This window comes from Cucurbita pepo, chromosome LG03 (assembly GCF_002806865.2).
Source record: "Cucurbita pepo subsp. pepo cultivar mu-cu-16 chromosome LG03, ASM280686v2, whole genome shotgun sequence".
NCBI classification, from domain to species: Eukaryota; Viridiplantae; Streptophyta; class Magnoliopsida; order Cucurbitales; family Cucurbitaceae; genus Cucurbita; species Cucurbita pepo.
The window spans coordinates 8,184,684-8,210,206 of record NC_036640.1 but is presented as its reverse complement, the minus strand read 5'-3'; the positions used below and the strand labels follow the sequence as shown (position 1 = coordinate 8,210,206).

General features: G+C 35.1%; 3 protein-coding genes across 8 annotated transcripts; all 3 read left to right on the top strand.

The window, feature by feature from the left end:
• Positions 1-1,408: 1,408 nt before the first annotated feature.
• LOC111790347 (mediator of RNA polymerase II transcription subunit 8) lies at positions 1,409-15,405 on the top strand. Of its 2 annotated transcripts, none has more exons than XM_023671224.1 (11): positions 1,409-1,761; positions 2,147-2,271; positions 7,081-7,205; positions 7,296-7,479; positions 10,759-10,866; positions 10,975-11,039; positions 11,592-11,903; positions 12,517-12,726; positions 13,986-14,039; positions 14,778-14,826; positions 14,947-15,405. In XM_023671224.1, exons 1-11 carry the CDS (start codon positions 1,547-1,549, stop codon positions 15,150-15,152), a joined length of 1,653 nt encoding a protein of 550 aa, XP_023526992.1. In that variant the 5' UTR covers positions 1,409-1,546; the 3' UTR covers positions 15,153-15,405. The 2 variants fall into 2 exon arrangements, with proteins under 2 accessions (XP_023526992.1, XP_023526991.1); XM_023671223.1 differs by having other exon boundaries at positions 11,589-11,903.
• A 1,244-nt stretch (positions 15,406-16,649) lies between these two features.
• On the top strand, positions 16,650-19,727 carry LOC111790381 (protein FAM32A). Of its 2 annotated transcripts, none has more exons than XM_023671266.1 (3): positions 16,650-16,853; positions 17,273-17,423; positions 19,221-19,727. In XM_023671266.1, exons 2-3 carry the CDS (start codon positions 17,276-17,278, stop codon positions 19,493-19,495), a joined length of 423 nt encoding a protein of 140 aa, XP_023527034.1. In that variant the 5' UTR covers positions 16,650-16,853; positions 17,273-17,275; the 3' UTR covers positions 19,496-19,727. The 2 variants fall into 2 exon arrangements, with proteins under 2 accessions (XP_023527034.1, XP_023527035.1); XM_023671267.1 differs by having other exon boundaries at positions 16,687-16,866.
• Positions 19,728-20,414: 687 nt separating this feature from the next.
• LOC111790368 (probable plastid-lipid-associated protein 10, chloroplastic) lies at positions 20,415-24,699 on the top strand. Of its 4 annotated transcripts, none has more exons than XR_002814465.1 (10): positions 20,415-20,599; positions 20,871-21,026; positions 21,118-21,231; positions 21,323-21,457; positions 22,925-23,020; positions 23,326-23,406; positions 24,071-24,157; positions 24,262-24,317; positions 24,393-24,629; positions 24,665-24,699. XR_002814465.1 is itself a non-coding variant. In XM_023671250.1 (9 exons), the coding sequence occupies exons 2-9, from the start codon at positions 20,880-20,882 to the stop codon at positions 24,547-24,549; spliced, it is 873 nt and encodes a 290-aa protein (XP_023527018.1). In that variant the 5' UTR covers positions 20,415-20,599; positions 20,871-20,879; the 3' UTR covers positions 24,550-24,695. The 4 variants fall into 4 exon arrangements, 2 of the variants coding, with proteins under 2 accessions (XP_023527018.1, XP_023527019.1); XR_002814466.1 differs by having other exon boundaries at positions 20,416-20,599; positions 24,401-24,629; positions 24,665-24,697; XM_023671250.1 differs by having other exon boundaries at positions 24,393-24,695.
• The last annotated feature ends 824 nt before the right edge of the window (positions 24,700-25,523 follow it).

Below are 25,523 nucleotides of genomic sequence, written 5' to 3'. Positions count from 1 at the left end.
ATGCATGTATATATAATTATAAAATATATATTTTAAATTAACGCTAAATTTGAATTGGTTTGGTCGATCTAATTCTAAAGGAACTTACGAACTAATTGAATGCATAAATTTTTTATTTATTTTAAATTCAACCAAACTTAAATAAGCTCATAATTGAATTCAAAATTGTAGGAATTAATTTGTTTTTTTATTGTTAATATTACTTTTAAAATTAATTTGGAAGGTAAAAGTATATATATTTTTAAATTTAAATTGATTAGCTAATTAATTAATACAACAGATACCATTTTAATTTTTTTTTATTACATCCATTTATGCTCCTACATTTAATTAACTCATTATAATTCTCATCGACAAAATTGGTAAAACATATCCAGATTATATTAAAAATGTATATATAGTTCAAAATTAATTAAATTTAGTAAACGATTTATTAATACTATTTTAATATTTAATATTTTATTATTTACTTTTTGTTTTTATTTACAATGGGGTGAGAAAAACACATACATATTGGTCGTAGGTTCGAATCCTACCTGAGAGATTTGATTCATTCCGAATTCTTTAATTCGAAATGAAAGGGTTCGCTTTGACCGTTAAGAGTGGGTAACCCGTTTCGTTTCCTGTGTCTTTATTTCTATTGCATTATATCTCATCGTATTAGATTCTATTATGCGATATTTGAGAATCATCGTCAGTGCGTCGGAAAATAAAGAAATAGTTCATATATTCAAGATAATTACGTATTTACAAAATACCGTCTCAATTCATCCTATTTCATCAAATCCGAGATGTGATATGGTTCCGAAGGATGAACGGGATATGGACAGTTCCAATAAGATTTAATTCTTGAACAAAAATCAATTTATTTATTTATTTCATCTATTCGATGACCGGAAGAAGAGCCGAAGAGGGGATACACATTACACCATGATTTTGAATCAGAAGAGAGATTTGAAGACCTCATATATCCAAACAAATAACTTACCCTTAAAATTTAGTCCGACTTCGGTTCTCTCTCCTGATTTTCAATAACACAAAAACTTGGTTAGTCAGATCTTCCTTTTATGTGAATTCGTAGAGTAGGCATAGACCCAACTATACGATCGGAGTTTAAACACGTAAACCATAGGTCCTCCGAATATCCACCATCCGCGAACCCCCTTTCTTGTCTTTTGTTCTACTAGCATCCTTTTGTAAAATTATATTATTTTCAAATAATAAATTATAAAGATATTAAATATTTCAAGGTTTAATTTTATACAAATTGGTCGTTAAATATTAAATATTAAATATTTTATTGTTTTTAAAATCCGAATTTTCGGCTGCGAAAATTGAAAAAAAGAAAAAGAAAAAGAAAAAAACCCAATCGCTGTTCAAGATATTCCTTGTTTTGTTACCCCTAAAGCCCGAACGGAGCAAGGTTCCAGTTAAAACGGTAATCAATTGGAGCACCTCAGCAAGCCTCGCCAGGCCCTGAGAGAGATCTGCAATCGCTGTTCTCGTCGCGTGCCATTGTCAACAGGGCTACTGTTGTCTCTCGCTAATGGCGACCATGGATGGAGTGGCGCAGAATCAGCCTCAGCAGCAACAGCCTCTCCTGGCGCCGCAGGTGGTTGTCGCAGAAAGGCTAAACCAGGCGGTACAGCAACAGTTGAACCTGGAGGCTGTGAAGACTCGAGCTACTACTCTATTTAAAGCCATCTCTCGGATCCTCGAAGATTTTGATGTCTACGGTCGCACCAATACGACACCTAAATGGTCCACTCTCATCTTTCGCATCGTTTTTTCTTGTGATATTTTCCAAATATGCTTGAATTTTTAAGTTCCTGATTGGCTTTCGATTGATAAAAAACTGAAGTTATGTTGTTTAAACGTTGAGAATCGTTGTGTTATTTCTGCCGGGGGTAAAAGACAATCTGATGTGGGGAGGGGAAGGACTCGAGCATGTAGTTTCTTTTATTTCGCTTCATCTACACTTCCTAATAGCTCGTTGATGTTAGAAAGTAAATCATTTTTCCTATCTTCTGGACTTACATGTACTAATTATTTTTCTAAACATCAAAGCATCGTAATCTCTCTCTCTCTCTCTATATATTCAATTTTCTCCAAATCTGGCTAAATGTGTAGTTGATTTCTACACCAGGCAAGACATATTGGGGCAATATTCTATGGTGAATCTCGAGCTTTTCAACATCGTTGACGAAATTAAGAAAGTTTCCAAGGCTTTTGTTGTACATCCCAAGAATGTTAATGCAGAGAATTCTACAAGTATGCACCTGCATCCCTTCCAAGTACTTGGTAGCATGGAGTAAAAGGAAATATGACAATTTCTGTTTTGTGTGCTTGAAATTACTTCTTAAAGACATCGAGATAATGTTTGCTTGTTTATTTTGAACTTCTGCCTTGAGAGAATGCATTTAGTTTTTTTTTTTTTTTTTTTTTTTTTTTTTTTTTTTTTTTTTTTTTTTTTTTTTTTTTTTTTTTTTTTTTTTTTTTTTTTTTTTTTTTTTTTTTTTTNCTGTATGAGATTACAAAAGAGGGGAAAAACCCGAATCCAAGAGAGTTACATAAAGTCTCTCCAAATGAATAAAAGAAAGAAAAAAGGGGTAGTGATGGAAAAAGAGGGAGCACTTATACCAAGTAGTAGCCAAATAAACCATAGTATCAAAGTTCATATAAAACAATCCAATCAAAAGGAAGTTCCTTGTCTTTTAGGACTTCTTTGCGAAGAACTTCAAAAGAATGCCCTGACAAAGTTCACCTAAAGGAGCTTCTCTTCTATTTTAAAAGGATGTCCACAAATAGCCAATTCGAGCCTAGCTTAATGGAATACCAATTACCATACCAGAGGTTGATGGTTTGATCCCCCATCCCACGATTGTTGAACTCAAAAAGGATGTTTGATAAGAGTAATAGAGAGGCTAAGAGTAAGACCATTAGGGGGAGTCGTAGACTATCCAGATGTTGAAAGAAAAAGTTTGTGCATATTCACATGAAAAAAAAAACGTGGCTCTGAAATTTGGAGTTATTCTTGCAAATAGGGCACCAACGAGGAGATATACTTATATAAGATATTCTACATGGAAGTTTAGCATGTGTGTACCGCCTTGTGGCTAATCTCTTAGAGTAAGAATTTCACCTTCTTAAAGTAGTGGTCTTTCCAAATGGTATAATATAAGTGGGGGATAGACGGTGTATTGTGAGAGATCAGCAAGAGAGGGTTTGCAGTGAAAGTAACATTTGGTTACAGCTTTGAAGATTCTTGTCCAAGACTTGGATAGCTGAGATGAGGACAGGTGGTGCAAAGAATGTACCATTCCTTAGCTTCATTCAACATCCTTTAAGTTCATTATTTGCCTAAGATTCTAACCTTTTGATTCAGTCCTCCTCATATCTCTTTTTTGATAAGGTCATTCACATATCTTTGACAACAATTTTCTTTTTCAAAGAAATATCATATAGTAAAAAGGAAGTTACGTGCCAATATGTCATCCATTAGCAAAACATCACTCCAGAATGAAGTATTAGCCACATCTTCAGTCTTGGAAGTCATCCGAGCATGAATCAGATTATGGTGCTTTAAGATGGCTTTCCATGGTCCCTTGGCAAAGGATAAATATAGAGGTTCCATAAGATTTTTTGTTCTCAAGAGTAGAGCAGTATTTGGCATCAACGACCTTCCTGGGCCAATTTTCTCCTTGATATCTCCAAATCCATTTGCCAGTAAAGCCTCGCTCTTGCTCTTGCTCATAAGGCTATGTAATCCTAGCCTCTCGTTCTCCATGGGGATAATATTTTCTCATTTTATAAGATGTATACCCATTTTATCACAATTTCCTTTTCAAAGATTTAAAAAAAAAAAGCTCTCTAAGGATTGAATCACCTCGAAAGGCATGACATATTGACAACAGGAGATTTAATAGTGTGGCATAGAGTGAGTCTCCCTCCCTTATGATCTCAAAAGGAGCAAGAGTGGTGCTTGCCATTGAGAGGAAGGCCAAGGTAGAGTTTTGACTGATTCGAGAGACCCTTGTTTGCTAGACATTCCACATTTTGATTTTCCATATGTAGACCCAAAATTTTGGATTTTGGTGATTCACATTGTGCGTGGATGCTTCCTCAAAAAGACTAACAATGTTAAAAAAATTAGATAAAGCATGCTCATCCTTTTATGGAGAAAATGATGGCATCATCGTCTGACTGTAGATGATGTATATCATTACAGTTCTTACCTAGGTCGAAACCTTTACTCAAATTCCTATTTGTTGGATGTATCATAATTCTACTGAAGCAATCAACAGTAATAATGAAAAGGAAAGACGAGGGAAGGTCACCTTGATGTAGTCATCTAGAATCAAGAGTCTTGCCTTTAGTCTAACTGTTAATGATGATGGAGAAGTTTGTTGATGAGATGCACCCTCTAATCCACTTTCTCCATCTTTGCTTGAAGCCTTTAGCCACAAGTATTTTATCTAGGAAACCCTAATCAACTTTGTTAACAGGCTCACTCAATTCCTAGTTTCATGGAAATTCCCTTCTTTTTTTTCGTTCATCGATGAGCTCGTTTGCTATAAGGAAGACATTGAGCATTTGCCTACCTGCAACACATGCAAATTGAAATTCTGTGATGGTGTGGAGAATACATTTTTTAGCCTTCCTGATAATATCAAACGCCAATATATATATATATATATATATATATATATATATATAGAAGAACAAATTGCATAAGAATAATTAGATCAATCGAGAAGGCAATTCAATCAAGAAGCGGCCCATCAAGCCACTGACTAAAAGAAAATCTCTAACGTATAATATCCTTGCAATAAGCTTGTACATACATGATATGAGAGTGATGAGCCAAAAATCTTCAACGGACTTTGAGACTAGTAACGATGATACCTTTCTTGAGAAACTCTTGGAACACCCTTATGATATCAAACTTAATCATGTTTCAGATCTTTTTTAGAACTTGGCTGCAAAACCATGCAATCCAGGAGATTTGTTTAATCCCAAATCCTTAACAGCTTGCCAAATTTCCTCTTCTGTGGAAACCTTTTCAGGTTCAGAATTGTGCTGTAGAGTAATTGGATCCCAATTCAAAGGGTGGGGAAGAAATCTGCAGCCTTCTTTCTTGGTATAACTTGTCAAAGCTGAATAAATCTGTTCTCAATATCTTTCTCTGACAGCAAGCTCTTACCATCTTTAGGAAGAATCTCAAGAATGGCGTTTTTCCTTCTCTTGGCAGCCACGCTTCTGTGGAAAAGACTGCTGTTTTTATCCCTTTGTTGAGCCATTTTGATTTGCATCTTTTTCTCCAAAGAGACCCGTATTTGGCTGCCAATGAAAGAAGCTGGGATTTAATAGATCTTCTTTGGGAGCTTTGGACTGTTCATGAGTTGATGTAGGCAAAGGTTTCCTTGTTCTAAGATGTGATGATGAATTTAAGCCCTTTTAATATCTGTATGCAACGGTGGCCTGACCAGCCCCTCAATCGAGTATTGATCCTCCAATTTTCAACCATTGGGGGAAGCTTTGATGGAGCATCCACATGTTCTAATTATATTTGTTTAATAGATCTTCTTTCTGTTAACGTGCTTTCATTAAATGTTATCTTATTTTTATTTTTGAAATATACCCAAAATTAAAGCCTTTACTCTCTGGAAGTACTATTTATTTCTATATGATCACCACCATCATCCTTTGTTTTTGAGATTGTTTTTTTTTTTTCTCTTTCTTTCTCTTTTCTTAAAACCTGCCAGGCACATATTTCAAGATTTTTTTCCCTATTTATAAAACATAAAACCATTTTTAAAATCAAAGAAAATATTTATATATAGTAGACTGTGTGTATGTAAATAGGCCACAAGTGATTTTTTCAATAATTGATTTTTGACTCTATCCTACGTGGTTGTGACGATATAGTTTGTTGGCTAGTTATTTGAGGCCACGTAGTGTCTTACTTGTGGCTATTAGTCACTAGACACTGCACATTAGGCGCTGTGCAGATGTAGACAAGACGATCTTTAACCATTGGAAAAGGCTTGAGTGTAATATGTCTTGTTCATACATTGAAAATGTCAATTAAAGTTGTTCAACATATTATTATTTCTTACAAGTTAAGTCATTGAAAGAAAAAAAAGTTCTTATGCAACACAAGATGATCTTTAATTGTTAGCTTTTTAAACACAGAGAGTATGTGATTTGAATCATCCTTAAATGTTTTTATATCCTTTTATGGCTAGTTTTTATTTTACTGTAAGAAGGATGATTGGGGTCCAAATGAAAAGATTCAGTTGGGTGCAAGTGTGTCTCATAACTTAGGCTCGGTCTCTAGAAGTGCATTATTGGGCTGTCCGGCCATGTTAGCCCGGTGTGCTTGCAATCTTGTCCAAGTGAAGGATTTTATAGCTTTGTAAGAAGATTTGGTGGCAAGCTATCCACCTCTACTCATGTAAATAAGCGAGGTAGACTAGTGGTTGATACTCTTGCCTTGGGTTGACAAAGTTTTGTATGATCTTCAGGATTGAATGTGCTCCCTGGCACTCAATTAGAGGCCTCCTGCCTGGGATTTGGTTTGATAACTATTTTATATTTCATGTGTGTTTGAATAAATATCAATTGTAGGGTGCTTCTATATACTGTTTTGGCTTTTGGTTGCGGCAATGGCTTGTCTTCCAAACTGATTCTATATCTGTTTTTTATCTGCAATTGCCATGTTTATTTCTCACCAGAGCAGGGAGAAGAAGCATAAGCACTCACAATTCTCATTATCTCGAAGCTTAATTTTATTAGTATAGTAAAATGAATTACTATGGAACAGTACTTAACTGTGATGTTAGCCCTTCTATTTGGGTGTCTGGTATGTCACATAACTGTAATTGCTGGAATATCTTGGAAGTTGGTGTTTCTTCACTATTGTCTGCTTATTTTACATCTTTTTCCTGGCATGGTAGACATAAATTAGTATTGCAGATGATCCCTCAACTAGTATTTCAAGAGAAGGAAGATGAGACAATAATTCATTTGTGAAATTTTGATTTCCACTAATTTTTTTCTTCTGTTTTGTGAGCCCAGTACTACCAGTTATGTTGTCCTCAAAACTATTGCCTGAGATGGAGGTAGACGATAATTCAAAACGTGACCAGTTGTTACTTGGGATGCAAAATATGCCAATATCTACACAGATTGAGAAGTTAAAGGTACTAGAAGTTCGTTAAATAACTGTAGGTTGTACAACTCCTTGAGTTCTAAAGAAAGTCCTCCGGCATTTAGGTTTACCTTTCTTACAGACTAGAATTGAAATGATTGGAGCAGCCTGTGAAAGTGCTGAAAAAATATTAGCTGAGACTCGGAAAGCATATTGTTTCGGAATGCGTCAAGGGCCAGCAATAGCTCCAACTTTAGATAAGGCTCAAGCTGCAAAAATTCAGGAGCAAGAGAATTTACTCCGAGCTGCTGTTAACTTTGGGGAAGGTACTTCATTACTTTTATAGTCATTGATTGATATCTTAATTTTAATCAATTGTAGGTCATATATTGTTTAGTACTGTATGATGCCTCGTAAGTCACTAGTGATTGAGCTATTTACCAAAAAAATAATATTTATATTTAAACTTGCCAAATTGTCACATATCTATGAAAAGTACAGATTTTTATATTTATTTCTTAATTCATGATATACTTCATCAATTTGTGGTGCATAATTGAATACGGGCATTCTGATTTGTGCAGCAACCATTTCCTCTCTTATCATTTCTGTATGAATTGAAACGCAATCATAACTTGTCTTGTCGGCAGAGTTGATTTAAGTGGCAAATTTGTTTGAGATTTTGTGAAAAGAATTGCTGTGAGAGGAAGGACAAGTAGAATGTTGTTGAATGTGAGTGATGCCGCTCCTTAGAGATGGTCATTTGAATTATGGAGCATGCATATATGGCGATAGACACTTTGCTCCTAAGCTCAATCACACACCTTAGGGAAACCCGGTTGAGTTGTAGCCCCAAAACGATTGGTTTTCATACTTCCCAAACACTCTTAAATCCCCCAACTATGTCACAAGCCCACGCTACCATGCTTTGATATGGCAGGTTGGTTTAATTCTGGCAAAACAAAGGGTATGAGGTGTTAAAAAGAGAGTAATTGGTGGCCAACCCGTGGTCTTTTCTCATAAGGATGTCTTTGTTTGATGGATCTTATCCCATTAGAGTTTCTGTTTTCTTGTCTCTCTCGAAGATCATGATTTCGAAAAAGGTTGTTTTTTTTTTTTTATCTGAAAGGTTATTCATGTGCGAGTTGACACACACTTTAGAAAGTGGCCTCCATTGGTTGGCTTGCATCTGTTGCAAGTCTAAATTTGCTGTTTTTTCTTCTCATAGAGAATTACAGGTTCTTTTATAGGGAAAACTGACTAAATCTAAATTGATAGATAATCTAAATTCCCTCGATACTAGGTAATTTATATAAATTCCTAGATAAGGTAAATCTAAATAATAATCTCTAGATACTAGGTAATTAAATTTCTCTAGATACTAGGTAACTAAATTTAAATAATAATCTCTAAATACTAGGTAACTAAATTTAAATAATAATCCTTAGATACTAGGTAACTAAATGTAAATAAATCATAAATTAGGGAGGTCAATTACTCCCCTTCAAGCTGAGTAATAGATATCATTCCTTCTCAGCTTGGATACTAACTTATAAATTACACATATCTCCTAATTTAAGGCTAATCCTTCGACACCCCCTCAAAGTGATTGGATATATCTATTAGTCAACTTGGACCAGATAGGTTTATGTGCAATATTGATCGCACGACATCAACGATATGACTTCAATTATAAGGCATGACGTGAATGGTAGCTATGAAGGCACTAAATAAATTTGGTTTAGGTGGATGCTGATTAGCCATGAGGCTTCGAATAAATTTGTTAATGGTAGCTATGAAAGCTTTGAATAAATTTGCCATTGATAGTTGAAGGCTCCGAATAAATATGTCAATGGTAGCTATGAAGGCTCCGAATAAATTTGTCAATAGTAGCTATGAAGACTCTGAGTAAATTTGTCAACGGTAGCTATGAAGACTCCAAATAAATTTGTCAACGGTAGCTATGAAGGCTTCGAATAAATTTGTCAACGGTAGCTATGAAGGCTTCGAATAAATTTGTCAATGGTAGCTATGAATGCTCCGAATAAATTTGTCAATGGTAGCTACGAAGGTTACGAATAAATTTTTCAAGCTAGCTATGAAGGCTTCGAATAAATTTGTTCACGTTTGATATGAGGATTTTGAATAAATTTGTCCACGGAAGTTATGAAGGCCTTCAATAAATTTATTTTGCCAGCAAATCCGTCCGTTGAAGCCGTGAGAGCACATAACTCATGCATACTTTCCCCTTGGAGCACTTCCACGGGGTTTGCTCGTCTCTCTCGTGCTTACTCCGCTTGGAGTGTATGGTTCAATTGGTAACACTACGACAGTAGAGCTGATACTGGACTCATAATCTACGAAGTAGGTTTTCTGTAGTGACCTTTCTTAAGGTACCGTCCGATTCTTCTATTCGAGAATTGGAGTCTAGACTTGATGAATTTGGAGATCTTAGTTTTGAGGCCTCCTTTTCTTCCTCCGACACCTTTGGTTCTCTCCTTTATTGAATGCTTCAAGTCAAAATCTCAAAAATTTGATGTTTTGTGATGATGATTGGAAGAACGATTTGAGATTTTTCTGACATGATGGTGAATCTTAATCTGGGAAGAAATTTAGTCAACAAAAATGAATCAGCAGGGTAGTAACCGGTTACCTTTTTTGCACAATCTGAATAGAAATTGGTTATAGGATGACAACTATGAAGGCTCTGAATGAAACTTGATGGCAGCTTTGAAGTCTCTGAATGAAGTTTCAACGATAAATGATCGGCAGCGATGAAGGCTTCACCAATAAAGTTAGCGTTTTGGTTCTAATCAGATTTCCAGAATAGAAAGGCTCTGATACCATGTTGCAAGCCTAAATTAGATGGTTGTTTTTTCTTCTTTGTTTTTAAAGAATTACATGTCCCTTTTATATGGAAGGATTGACTAAGTTTAAATTGATAGATCATCTATCTGAAACCGTAGATACTAGGAAATATAAATAAATTCCTAGATAGGATAAATCTAAATAATAATCCCCAAGTACTAGGTAACTAAAATCTAAATAAAATCCAACTAAATAAATTGGAGAGGTCAACTGTAATGGGAATACACATATCTTTCAACAATATCCTCTCTCAAAAGGTCTGTAATGGGAATACACATATCTTTCAACAATATCCTCTCTCAACAGGTAGAGGAAGACCTTGATCATATCCTTTAGAGATGCGACTTTGCGCACTTTGTGTGGAGTTATTTTTTGCAGGCGTTCGACTTTCAGCTAACCCACCATAGAGAACTGAAATGAGATGATCGAAGAGTACATTCTCCATCCTCTTTTTAGGGAGAAGAGCTGTTCATAGTGGCTTGTCGGGTGTGTGCTTTGTTGTTGGATCTTTGGAGAGAGATGAATGATAGAGTATTTAGAGGCTTGGAAAAGGATTCAAGTGATGTTTGATTCCTCGTTGGATTTCATGTTTGGTTACAATGGTCTTTTGTCATTTTTTTCTCAATTGGAAGTTAATTTTCTCATTTAAATAAAAAAAATAAAAATAAAGTAGTCCTTGTTATGCCAATAATTTGTAACTTTATTTCTCAGTTTGCTTGCATCTCTTGTTTATGCAGGATTAAGATTACCTATTGATCAACGGCAGATTACTCCAACACTTCCGATGCATTTGGTAGATGTGTTGAATGTAGGTGATGGAGTGCAGAGTTTTAATGAAACATCTGGTAACATTCTTTTGTTTTTTTTTTTAGCATGAGTGGTTTATATATTAATTTACTAAATTGCACTAGTTTTTTGTTGTTAATTTACTAAGTTAACAAAATGTCTATCAGGTATGTATGCAAAGAATACTCCTCTAACATCACATAATATTGGTGGTCCAGGATCATTGTTACAGGTGAGATGATTTCCTTGCCCCTTGAAGCGGTTCCTCAACTCTGATTTATTTGCACCCCCTTGAATTATAGAATGTGTTCTGAGTTCTCCTAAGGCAAACAACTTTTGGCTAACAGATTTCATTTCATTCGAGGTTCCCTAGTGTATGTGATTGAATTATCTTGTGTCAGTAGTTCCCTAATTTTATTAGGATTTCTTTGGTTGTGAGTTATATCTTTCCTTCATCCTTATGAGGTTAGGTAGTATATTCGGTACTGTCAGGAATTAAAAGTTTGAAAAGTTTCTTGCTGACTCTCTCCAATTCTCGCAGTTCTTGCTTTCCCTTCTCTTCCTACGAATATTTGCATCAGTATTGACTTTGAACTTGAGCACTTGGACTGCTTTGTTTGCATATTTAGATTTAGTAATAACTCTATACTTTATATTCTGCATCATAACATCAATGGTCTCTTTATCTTACCTTCTTGTATGTCGTACACACATGCATATAATCAGAAATTTCAATTTTTTGCAATTGCTGTTGATTGTCCTTTTCATTTGATATTTAAAGCAGCCTCCTGGATCACAACTTGTTGGAAGGTCAGCTGCATCGCCTTCTGGTGCCACATCCTTTGACAACACAACGTCACCATTGCCATATGCTAACTCTCCAAGGTCAACTGCGAATGTTATGAACGTACCTTCTCCTCAACAGCAGACCCAACAGCAGCAGCAGCAACAGCAACAGCAACAGCAACAGCAGCAGCAGCAGCAGCAGCAGCAACTTCAGGTCCAGCAAAGGCAAAAATTGATGCAACTACCTCAGCATCAGCAACTCCTTGCTCAACAACAGATGAGGCAATCTCCTATGCAAGGAATAGGACAGGTAATATGCTTGCTGGTACTAAAAGTAAATAATAACACTTGGACAATTTAATCTGTTATAATTTTCTCAATGTTTACTAGACTCATTCTTCAAGACTTAGAATGTTTAGCATCGTCCATCTTTTCCCCTGGGACCTTCTTAGTTCATGAAATCATTATAATTAGATATTAACATTTATGGTACTATTTTAGTCAGAAACTATTCCTCGACTATAATAGGAAAAAGAAATGCAGTGATGGCAATTTAATGGTCATCTTACTGGGATATCAAAAGAACCATGGCCTATTCAATTATTTTATTAGCGTATTCTTATTGATTAACATCAGATTATTTATGCATGGCTGTTGAAAAATACTTGCCTCATCCACGAATACCATCTACTGATAACTTGAGAAAGACATATTTCTAAGTGAAGTCCCATAAAAAAGATATTTTAAACTGTAGTCAGTTGTGTTGTAAATTGGGTGACCTCTCAACTCACAACACAAGGAGAGTTATCAATATAGAAGCATCTGAATATAATACTTGGAGGCACAATGCAGACTGTGCTCCTTGATTTCTCTGGGATCAGTTATATTTTATTTTATTTTATTTTATTTTGTAACCATCCCAGATTCATGGACAGCATCAGATGCAGTTTTCACAGCCATTGGCACACCAGCAATTTCAGGGAAGGCAGATGTCTTCTGGTCACATTCAACATGGCATTACTCAAAGCCAGCTTGGCCAAGGAAATCAAATGAATCGTCACTTGAGCCAGTTTTCTGGTGCTGCTAACAGTAGTTTGTTTAATGCTGCGCAGACTACCCCAAGTTCTCAAATGGTCAGATATTTCCATCCCTCATTTTGTTAATATCTTGTGTTCCCTTTTCTTTCTTTCTTAGATGTAGTTGGATTAATATTACCATCAACAAGTAGATTGCATGAAGTAAATGTTATGCTATTCTAGGTTAATTTTCCACTTTTCCTCAAACTTATTGTTTCGAGTGGTGAAATCACTGCTACTATGTATGGTGAGAAGACAACTTTGACCCTTGCATTGTAGCTGTGTTGTGTTGCTTTTACTGCTACTACGTAAATATTTACTGCTCCTACATGAATGAGCTTATCTTTTCCTTTCTGTTCACAAGTAGCTGTGTTGCTTTACCGAAATTAAAACTGCAGCTCCTAGAGTTTCATCTCGGTTGTTCTTTTAGGCAATTTTTGTCCCTATTCTCAACTTGTCAACGTGGACAATTATTGTTGATACTTCTCTCTGGTGACGCGATGCAGTCAATTTATCCTATTACCTACTGATTTCGTTTTATTCAAATAACATTTTTCTAACATAAGACCCTAATTTTTTTTTATTTTAATTATTATAACCAAAAGATGCATTTTTTCAGATAAGAGAAAATTTCCATTCCATGAGAAAGGAAAATGTATAGAAAGACTAGAGTTGCAAAACAAATCTCCAGCTGGTCATGAAAACTGTTGGGTAATTACAACCATGATTAGACTATAGAGACTCAAAATACAAATGATACACTAAATCTTCCCAAAATGAGAATCACAAAAGAAATAATAATAATCATAATAAAGTTGCCTCATAGTTGTGAAGCAACCATTTTCTTCCTCTGCAAATGAAATCTGAAAGTAATTTGATGATAACTGAGACATGAATTCCTCAAACTTTAGTTGTAATTGTAAATCACTCATTTTTGTGACATCTGTTGTCTGCAATTATTTCACTAGCAGTTAAATCCTGATCTAGAATTTGACTTCTTCTGACACATCTTTTTGAGATTTAGAAATTCTTTTGGGCAGCACTTTGATCTGTCCATGACTAATAGAAATAGTATTGTTCAAATATGTAGCCTTGGAGATGAAGGCCTATAGGTCAAATTTGCCACGAAACTACAGCTGGGACTTGTATAATACAACAACCTGTTTTAATTTTAACACACTAAAAATTGGGGTTTCAGGTTCCACTTGTAGTTCTAAAAAACGTAAATTGACAGTTGACACCTCAATATGATACATTTTATCTTTATTTTCTTTTAATTGTCACTGAATTATTTATATCTTTTTTTTTTTTTCCAGATTCCAAATATTTCAGCTACAATGTCATCGCAACCACTCATGCCACGTGTGCAGGTTTGTTCTAATTTGCTCGTTAAACTTCTAATGTTTTTTTTCCCAAGTGCTGTTGAGGGGAAGATAGGAGGCTGGGGTGTAGGGTGTATGCAAATCTAGACGTAGTCTGTTATTATAGGGTATATTAAGCTGGAAAATACAAATGGATGTTGTTTCTTCCTCTTTGTTGTTCGGCTTTAATTTGGTATGATCTTCTGTTTTTCTCAGTCTTTCATAAAAAAACATCCTAAGCTGCTTGGGGACGACAATTACGGGAAATTATCTTTGCAGTTGGTTTATTATCACTGTATATGTTGATTGAGTTCAATAAGGTCTTCCTCTTTTGTGCAAATACTTCATGATCATTCTTTCTGGTAACCTGAGTTTCTTCATAGCAAATCCAAGTGATCAAATATTGCAGCGTATGTACACCATTTGGCCAAATGTCCAAGATTATTTAAAAGAATTTTTACGTTTCATTCATTTTAGGGTGAGATTTTAGGATTATTTCTAATTCTATTTATAAGCGCAATAATTGATAGTACAAGTAACCAATATACAGACAGATTTTCTTACTGCCATATGCTACTGATCCAATATGTACCATGTCTCCTACAAACTAGAGCAGTTCTAACATCTTTTCAGAAGCGTATTCTTTATGGCACTCTCACTATCATTTTTACATAACTCTAGTCTGTACCCCTATCATTGTTCGAATATTTTTTTCCCCTTCACTTGGCATTTAATTTGTTGTTTCAGTATGGGAGCAATCCGCAGCGAAGCCATGCTCAAATTCTGAGTGATCAGAGTATGTAGTCCCTTGGCTCACTGATGTGTTGGTTAAGGCAGATGCATAATAATAATATGGTCTGTGTGTAACATTTCTACGATATTGCTCTCTAACAATCAGCCGGTGTTTATCCCTCAGTGTTCAACATGGGAGGAGGCAGCGCGGGTGGTATGATGCCTATGCAACAGCAACAGCAACAGCAGCAGCAGCAGCTTGCCCCACAAGGTGCATTTGGTAACATGGCAACAAACGCACAGTCTCTCCAATCTGGTATGCTTCCACTTCAGAACATGCAACAGACTCACCCTAATTTCGGCCAGCAAAGACAGCAAAACCAGCAATAATGAGCACTGTGCGTTGGTAGCCCCTGCATGTAATGCAATCCATTATCTATTTACTGTGTGGTAGTAGAGGAAGATTAATTTAGTACTGTTTTGTACATACTGCTGAATTTTGGATTGTGTGTTTACTAGGGTGGGTAAACAATCTGCCCCTTCTTTGGCCCAATGACTTGTTATAAACTAGGCGTAGTTTGGAGGAGTAGAGAGTGGGGGAGTTATCAACTCCTCATGTGGGACTACCACTTTTACTCTTTCATCTCTTCTTTCCCTTCTCTTCTCCTTTTCTCTCTCTTCCATTTATTAATTTACACATGGTTATTTAGTGATTTTTTTTATAAATGAATTCTCATGATTATTAATAATTAAAGTATAGGGTAAATTATTATAAATATTAAAGTTTGAATAGTACCTTTAAATTTATTAAAAAAGTATTCTTACATTCAATTTTTAAAAAAATTTATTTATCCTTTTATTTTAAAATATTTTTGAACATTTAAAAGTATTAATACTAAACTTTAAAAAGTTATTTACGTTGGTATATGAGTGGAAATCGTTTTTATCTGTAATTCATAAATCATCTACATCTTTGATTTTCTATCTCCTTATTAACAATTAACAATTTTTCTTTTTTCATTTTTTTTTGTTCGCTTAACTCCTTTTATCTCATTCTTCAATCTTTAGAAGTCTCTTAATTTTTTTTTTAAATGATAGAACGAATAAAAATTTTCATTTATGAGCCTTTTCAAATATAAATATAAAAATTTAACATCTAAATGACTTTAGGTCTTTTCTAATAACTTTAAATAAATTAGTTAGTTAGGGAAACAACGCGGATTACCAGGGTGTTGAAGTTTTTTTATATTTATGAGATATAGATAAATAATTTTTGTTCATATATTAATATCACGAGGTAGGGTGTTAAAGTTTTTTATATTTATGAGATATAGATAAATAATTTTCGTTCATATATTAATATCACGAGGTTGGGTGTTGAAGTTTTTTGTATTTATGAGGTATAGGTAAATAATTTTCGTAGATAGTAATTTTTTATTATTATTTTAGATTATGGTTATTAAATGTATTTTTTTAGACAACATTTTATTAATTTAGCCTAATATATAAATATTTTTAACAAAGATATATATTATTTTTATCCTATAATTTTATTTTTTAATAATATTATTTAAATTGAGATAAATTACAATATTACACAATAATTTTTTTTAAAGCTATAAAAATCTCTCTATTTCACTTCCTCCACATGTCATTTACAATTTAAATTGAAATTACTTATAAAAATGGAAATATATCTTTTTTAAAATTTTATTTAACAAATAATAGTTCAAATATATATATAAATTAAAAATATTCTAATTTAGACTAACTCATATTATAATTTAAGTAATTAGTAATTTAAAATATTACATACTAAAAGACAATTTTCAACTTAAGAAAAAAAAGAAAAATCCATTGAATAAGTTGGTTTTGAAATTTTGATTTACACACTCTTATTTGTGCTGCGAGTAATAGGTCGGATTGGTTTGGAACGAAATTTGTGTACTCACCTTCCGTTCGCAGCAACCAGGGAGAACAAGAGCATCTTTTATTCATGATATGAAAGTAATTGAAGCAAATTGAAATCTGCGTGGTTGCAATTGTTGAATCTCGTCCTCTGAAGTGGAGAGATTTTCTTAGGTCTTCCAGGTTTGATTCTGAAGTTCGTTCGATCCCTTGCTTTCAGCTTCTTCCTTTTCTTTTGCCTTCAATTTATGTATGTATTTATGGGATGTGATTCAAACCATTTGCATATCCTTGTTGAATTTTCTCTCCTCCGAACTCTATTGTTCTATCTCCTTCTCTTGTTGGCTTTCGAAGAACACGAAGTTCCAAGGACAGCCTAAGGTTGTTAACTGACAATCCAAGATGACTGGAAAAATGATGACCTGATTTTTGATTTCCATGTTTATGTTTATGTGGTTGTTCGTCGTTAATTGAAATAAACGCTATCTTGGACTGTAGTTGTATTTTCCCCCGTATCAGCTCCAATTAGGGCAAAAACACCTAATCTGTAGCTTGTTGAAATTTTTTTATCCTCTTAAAGATATCTCTTCTCCTTTTGATAGGCAATGTCTTCCTACGATAATGTTGTGGGTGGGAAGTTGAAGCTTAAAGGGAAAGCTCTTGATGTGAAAGTAGGTGGGGTGAAGAAGAAAAAGAAACTTAAAAAGCATCAAGATCAAGCATCTCGAGAACTGGAAAACGAGCATCCGGCAGGTTTGTTGTTCGATTATTACTGGAATTGTTTGGCTTGGATATGAGTGAATGCATGTTTACGAATTATCCATATTATTCTCATGGCAGAGTGTGAAATTAGAACCGGTAGATTTCCACATTCAACATGAAAGAAAAATAACGAAACGAGAATTTTGCAGGGAAGCCCTTATATATGATTAACGATTTTGCCCTAGCCCTGTATAAAGGGTTGGGAAGAAATTGAAAAGTACTGCAACATTTTTCACTCAACAGACTTGGAGAATAACAAAACCCACTAAGTTATGAAAACTAATCCGGCTGGCACTTCAATGGGCTTTCTTCACAGTAGAGAGGGCACTTAAGGCGGGTATTTCACTGTATATTTCCCCCATCATACCGACAAACTTTACTTTCGATACGCATACAAAACTCTTGAATTTGGATTTATAGTGTTGTAAGCCAGAGAGTTGTTAGGCATCAGTGCATAAACAAGCAAGAGAATTAACTATTTTAGTTCAGTCCCTATTGTGGGTCCACCATGGTTCAGATCCCTGTTCTGTTGGTTGAATTGATATTGGTTAACTGCCTGCCGTAACCTTAACTTCTTTGGGAGATCTTCATTTTAAACGATTGATTGATTTTTTTTTTGGGGGTTAAAGAACCATTGATTGCTGAAATGAGGAAGGAAGGGAACACGTTAACGTTTCTTCAAGTAGTGAGTTGGTTGAGATAGTTATCTTTATGAATATCTACGTAGGGTAGACATTTTCATGCTCATATACCTTTTCATGGTGGTACGATTCAATAGATTCCTAGCTTCATGTTGTGCAACCATGTCGGTTGATGATAAGAACGTGTCTAAATTCTTTTGTTGTGGGGTTTTTTTTTTGACCTGTTCGTTTTGAAGTACACTGGAGTAGTTTTCTACATACAGTAATGAAATATAATTTCTGTTGAGGGTAGTGAAGGACAAGAAAGGAAAACTAATAAGGTAGAAGCCTGAGTGAGGCACGAATCAAGATCAGGTTCACTTCCTAGAAAGTTACCAAAAAAAAAAAAAAAAAATTTCCTNAAAAAAAAAAAAAAAAAATCTTCCTGCTGCTCTAACCAAATGTCCTGGAGAGTGGCCAAAGCCCCAACAAGCAGACATGTCCTTCTTGACCCATAAAATAGTGAAAAAGCGGTGTGCCACATCGAAAACGTCCTCACACCTATGGTGGACCAACACTTGCATGGCCAAAATACACTACCTAACTGGTTCTCATGGCTGTCTTGTCTATGCTCTGGCTCCCTTTTAAGCACGATAGACAACTGAGAGCTCCAGTTTCGGTTCTCAGTTCATTTAAAATAATAGCAGCCTTATAGCTTTACTTTGGACAGCATCTTTGATATGTACCCATGAGCTATAAAATTCCGTTGTCATCACAGTCAATATTGAACTTGGATTGCTGTCAGCTTTTGAAATGCCCGACAATGGCCAGGAAAGCTTAACCAAACTTGGTCAGTGGATGTTAATGTTACACCTTAGATTTGTTTCACATTTATTAGTCCTTTGGAACTTTTCCTTTCTCAAGAATCATGCCAAGACTAGAGTTTTAGAATTTGCTTTTGATTGATGAACTATCTTACTATGAATATAGATAACATAAGTGATGGCCATACCATTCCAACTTTGAATAGCCTTGCTTAAGAAGAAAGCCATCTCAAGCCTCGAGTGGATCCTCAGTCCTCATTGTCATTGATGAGTGTTTTTTTTTTCAAATTTATTGCTCTCACCATGATGTTTGTGAATCTGCTCTCTTTGGGTGGCAAATGTAGGTGGGAGTGCTGCAAGTGGTGAAATGCCCGATGATGCGAACGAGGAGGAAGAAATAGATGAGGCGAACAAGTCAACGGAGGATGGAAAGGTTCCTCATTACGATGACCATCTAACACCAGCGGAAAAACGTTACATCGAACAGAAGGAGAGAATTGATGTTCATAGACTGGCGAAGAAAGCAAATAAATCACATCGTGACCGGATCCAGGACTTCAATCAATATCTGGCGAACATGAGTGAGCATTATGACATTCCCAAAGTTGGTCCCGGCTGATCCATCCCCTCTTTATCTTGGATTTCGTGGTCACTCTGGATTGCTTGCTTGCTTATATGCCAGGCTAAATGGCGATGTTGAACCGAATTGTGTTATTGTTAACGGAAGGAACAAACCCAAACCCAAACCCAAACCCAAACCCTTTTTATTTGTGGATGCTGTGTACTTGTTGGTATGAATATGGATATTGAGACTTCAGTTTGAAATCTGCATCTTTACTGCTTCCCTCTCAGGTTTTGTGGTCTTCCCATTTACATATGGTTTGTTCATTTTATTAGATAGAATGAAAGGGTAAGGCAAAATATGTTAATATGTTATGTCTAGCCCTTCAAATAACCGAATAAGTTTAGAGTTTATAGCCTATTAGATACAAAATTGAAAGTTTAGGTAGATACATAACTTAAAACTTCATGAACTAAGCTCAGACTCAACTTCATGAACTAAACTCAGACTCAGTTTTACACTGAGGAGCAAAACGAGGAATCCGCCCGAGGAGGGGCTCGCGTCTGATTAGCTAGTTGGTGAGGCAATAGCAATAGCTTATCAAGGCGATGATCAGTAGCTGGTCCGAGAGGATGATCAGCCACGCCACACTGGGACTGAGACACGGCCCAAACTCCTACAGGAGGCAGCAGTAGAGAATTTTCTGCACCCAAACTCCTACAGGAGGCAGCAGTAGAGAATTTTCCGCAATGGGCGAAAGCCTTTTACTAGTTAGTCCCGGTAAAGCCCCCAGACGGACGGCGTATTTATAGATTAATTTTTGTAATTTATCTCAAGAATTAAGCTTGGTTCATAATTTTATATAAATATTGAATTTGATGGGTGAGAAAAAGAAGTTAAATGTGTAAATGGAGAATTTTGAATGCGTCATAAATTGCATATTTATAAAAGCAATTGTTTAAAATTCAATCACTGTTTTTTGGACCAAGAAATCATAAATCATAATCCACCACCAAGTACAGATTGGGCTAATCCAACCCGGACTCCAATCGGAAGTCTGTAGAAGGTTATGCACCAATGCGGTGACGGGATTCAGAATTAGCCCCTGGATATCATCGTCTTCCAAACCCGACCAACGAATCCGGTTGAGCAGTAATCTCGGTAACTTCGTTTCTTCTTCTTTTCTAGAATTTGATTCATCAACATCTGATTTTGGATCAGATTCCCGAGTAGAGGAGAGGAGTTAATGTGTCTTATTTTGGATTTTTTCACTTCGATTTTCAATTCTTGCACTATCGAATAATCCCCCTAATCATGATTGTTCATAAATTGTTCTTATACTGCTTCATGAGTACAACGCCGCACTTTGTTTCTGTAAAATTCTTTTATGATCGTTGCCATTTGAAATTTGGAAGACTTATGATTTGCCCAGTCGTCAGAGATGGACTTGCCGTTCGTCTCCCCAGTGTATCCTTCGATCCAAAAGAGAGCTTTGAGTGGACATAACCGATTTTGCACGGTGCGTAGGGAAGAGCCTTGTAGAAGAATGTTTCAATGTTTGGCAACCGTTGTTAGCCAAACATCTCAGGTTTCGTTCTTCTTCTTCTCCTTATTTTCCCATTTCCTTTTAATTTTCTGCTCTTCTCTCCATTTTGTTCATGCTCTTGGCATCTTACCAGACATATAATTACGGGTTGGAAACCAAAAAGAACGATCTTCTGGTTGCCGTTCAAGAAACACAACGGGGCCTCGTCGCATCATCTGATCAACGTTGTGCCATTGAGGACGCTCTGGTCTGCTTTCTTTACTGTTTCTCTTTCTATTCTATACATAAATCATAATCCTTCAGCCTGATTCCATGTTGGTTCCAAGTAATGGTTGTAGGTCAATGTAGAAACGTATAACATGGGTCTCCCTATTGACCTGATGAAGTTGGATGGCACATGGCGGCTGCAGTATACTTCTGCTCCTGATGTTCTTATTCTCCTAGAAGCTGCAGCCAGGCTTCCTTTCTTTCAGGTTCTAACATCTCCTACTTCACACTGGCTGAAAAAATACTTGTATTTTCTTTTTTAAAGTAGGCCATATTTTTGTTTTTGGATGAAGAATCAAATTTTCATTGAGAAAGAATGAAAGAATATAATGCAAGGGCATCTAAAAAAACAAGTCCACAAAAAAGGTGGACATTCTCAATGAAGATATTTTAGTCAAGCACAATGAGATCTAACCTATATTACAAAAAGATAAGATTTCGTCACCGATGCCGAAAGAGAAACATAAAACTTAGTGAGGGTCTCCAAACCTCTAAAGGTTTTATTGTTTTTTTCTCCCAATGACTCCTTTAAATAGCTCAAACATAGCTCGCCAAAGAAACCTCCCTTTGTTACAAAAGCGAGGGTGATGGAGGAATTCCTCGATCATCTCCCTACAATGTTAGTGTCTAGCAAATTAGACTCCAAATGCAACAAAGAAGTAATTCCAAATAGTCTGTGAAAACTTGGCTTCATAGGATATGATCCTGGTTTTTCTATGCATAGTGCATGTTTAGAAGTGATTTTGAAATTGTCAAAACCACTTTTGCTATGTTCGAAATCACTTCGAAACATGCACTATATCATTCAATATCAATTTTAATTACATGAAACATGATGATAAGATAAGGAACCAACTACAAGGGGAATAAGATTCGGATTACCTTGTTGATCGAATATCTCAAGGCAAGAACATTGTTTGAGATTCGAATCACTCCAGAAGCAAGATCGATCATGTCTAGCTTCAATGATTCTTGTTCATCAAATATCCCATACATTTGTTTGAGATTCGAATCACTCCACAAGCAAGATTGATCATGTCGAACTTGAATGATTCTACATGCAATCTAAACTACATAGAATTGCAAAGAAACTTAGCCATTGGCTAAAGAAGAGCACAAATTCTTCTTTCTATATATATTTTCCTACCTTACAAATACAACATACATGGCTTTATATATAGCCTAAAAAAAAAACTATTAAAGGCATTCCAAAAGTTGTAACATTCATACTTAATGACCATAATTAGTCATTATGGTCATTAAGTATAAAGTATATTGTATGATTGATGTCTCTTGGTTCATATCACATGACCTAACAAATGATTTTAACCATTTTAAACTCCCAAACAGACCCTAAATCCTCTTTCCCTGCCCTAATCATTTAAGTCCTCTCTGAGGAGAGGTTTACCGACTTCCACCTTGGTGAGCCACTATATCTTGTTGATCTAGGGATTTGTGTTTAGTGCAATCTTGTTTACTTTTTTTTGCCTGAAATTTTGTGCTTCCAAGGTATCAATGTTGGTATCTTTTTGTTATAGTTTTCGTTTTCCTATTGTTAGAGGAAAAATAACTTTTCTCATACTTATATTCTTATTGCGTTTCTCATACTTATATTCTTATTGCGTTTCTACTTTTGTCATTTGGCTACACGTGACTCATGGCTGCACCGGCAGATTGGGCAAATCTTCCAGAAATTTGAATGTCGTGACAGTTCGAATGAAGGAATTGTCCGAAATGTGGTTCGCTGGAGTATCCCATCACTCTTAGAGGTATACCATAAACAAAGTATGGCAATCATGAATTGCAGTTATAAGCTATACTGATGGTCTTTGGTGTCCGCTCATTTCCATTTGCTCTCATTTCAATCTACTGTTATCAAACAAATCTAATAATATGCTGTCTTACCCTCCTAATTGAAATTAGAGAGGCTTGAACTTCCTCCTATTCTCTTTGAGCTGTTTGGTTCGTGGCTTTAATTTAACTCCTCACCCCAATGAGGAAAATGGTGAGAATCTAGTTGGTATTTGGTGGACTTGGTATTTTATAGAGCAATGCTTTATTTTTGGCCTTTCAGGAACAGGAAGGAGCAACTCTGCTTGTTTCTGCCAAATTTTCGGTTGTTTCTTTGCGTAATATCTACCTCGAATTTGAGGAGGTCAGTTTCTGCATCTGGTGTTGCTTTGCTTTCCTTTTGGTTTGCATCACCCTGTGAATATTAGATATGTGAGAATTGCTGGCCTGCAAAGAACCATGTATTTCTTCGAACATTTATTTGTGCTCGCTTTCTGTCCTCAACTAGTTCGATCTTTGATGGTTTTCTGGCGTTCCAAGTAGTTTCATTTGCCCATGTTTCCAGTTCTCTGCCTTTTAGATTCAATTGATGTGCTAAATTGCCCCTAATCCTGACCAAGAATTGTTCTTTTTTACAGCAGTATTAAGATTACTTGAAATGACATGAATAGCAAGAAAAATAAACTTTTCAACTAGTTATGTTAGAACTTCTTGTAATATAATATCTGTATTAAGAACGTGTGAGAAACATTGAAGGGAAGGTAATTAGAGACATTTTTTTGGGTCTTCAAACTCTAATATCCTGGGCAAGGAAATTCCGACCGTCTCGTAGAGCGATTTATCTGCATCTTTAAATTCTTTGGGATACACATTGAAAAGTATTGTAGTTGTGAGATATCTGAGAAATTTAATAACGTCTTGGAGAGATTGATTTATCTGTATCTGTAAATGCTTTGGAAACAGTTAAGTATTTAGTATTTTGTAGTAGTGAGATATGTGGATGTTATGTTGCAAGCTGTTTCTGGCAGATCAGTGTCCAAAATATAAAGATTAGCGAAGAGCTGCAGGCTTTAATTGCTCCAGCAATACTACCACGGTCATTCATAAGCCTTCAGGTAAACAACATTCAACTAAAACATTGTTGGCTGAAGCTTGATATATACATACATGTTTGGCTTAACACGAAATGACGATTCAAATGGTTAAATAAATTGCTCAGATCCTGCAATTTCTTCGGGGGTTTCAAGCTCGGGTTCCTGTGAGGAATTCAGAGAGGTAAATCTATGTGTGTGATGGAATGGTAAAAATCGTTGTTATTAGATAATGATCCTAAGAATGGTTGGGTTGGAGGGTTGCAGGAGACGAACAGTGGGAGGACTGTATTACCTCTCATATTTGGATGGGAATATGCTGTTGGGTCGTGCGGTGGGTGGCGGCGGAGTTTTTGTGTTTACCAGAGCTCAACCTCTCCAGTGCTAAACCAGCCAGCAAAGAAACAGACTCTTAAAAAATTTGATTAGTTAGCCAATTATCGTTATGGATATGGATTAAGGTTCATTGTTCTTTGATCTTGTACTCTACTATTACATTTAGTGTTCTTTGATCTTGTACTCTACTAGTACATTTAGTATGTAATTTTTGGTTCTTCTTCGTTTAAGAATGATGCTTTGATACTAGGTTAAGAATGAGAAACAAAAGTAAAATTGAAAGTCCAAGAACATAGGTAGGATCGAATCAAAAGTCCCAATGGGATCGAAACAAATGTCCTGCTTTGATACTAGGTTAAGAATGAGAAATAAAAGTAAAATTGAAAGTCCAAGAACATAGGTAGGATCGAATCAAAAGTCCCAATGGGATCGAAACAAATGTCCAAAATGCTTACAACGTTTAAATATAATACAAACTAAAAACAAATGTCCCAGTGAGATCAAAACAAATGTCCAAATGTCCAATTTTTTTAAATAGAATACAAACTATAAATTAAATTATCAATTAAATTATAAATAAATTATAAATTAAATCCAAATTAAATCCTAAATAGAATACAAACTATAGAAATTAAATCCTAAAAAGATAAAAATAAGATAAAAATAATTAAATCCTAAAAAGATAAAAATAAGATAAAATATTTTGCTAACAGATAAAATATATCATAATTCTATTAAATAAAATATATCAAATATATAATCCTAACTGACTAGGACTAATTTTAGTCTGCATATAAAATCTTAACAATATATCAAATATATAATCCAAATTAATTATGACTAATTTTAGTCTGCATATAGAATCCTTAGGACTAATTTTAGTATGCATATGGTTATATTTTTCATTGTTGATTTTTTTAAATATTAATATTTTCTTTATAAATTTTGAAAATATATTCCTATAAAAATTATTACTATTGGTTAGATAAAAATTCACGATTAAATTAAAATGGACCAATACAAAATTAAAGAATTGAAATTACATAATAATTAA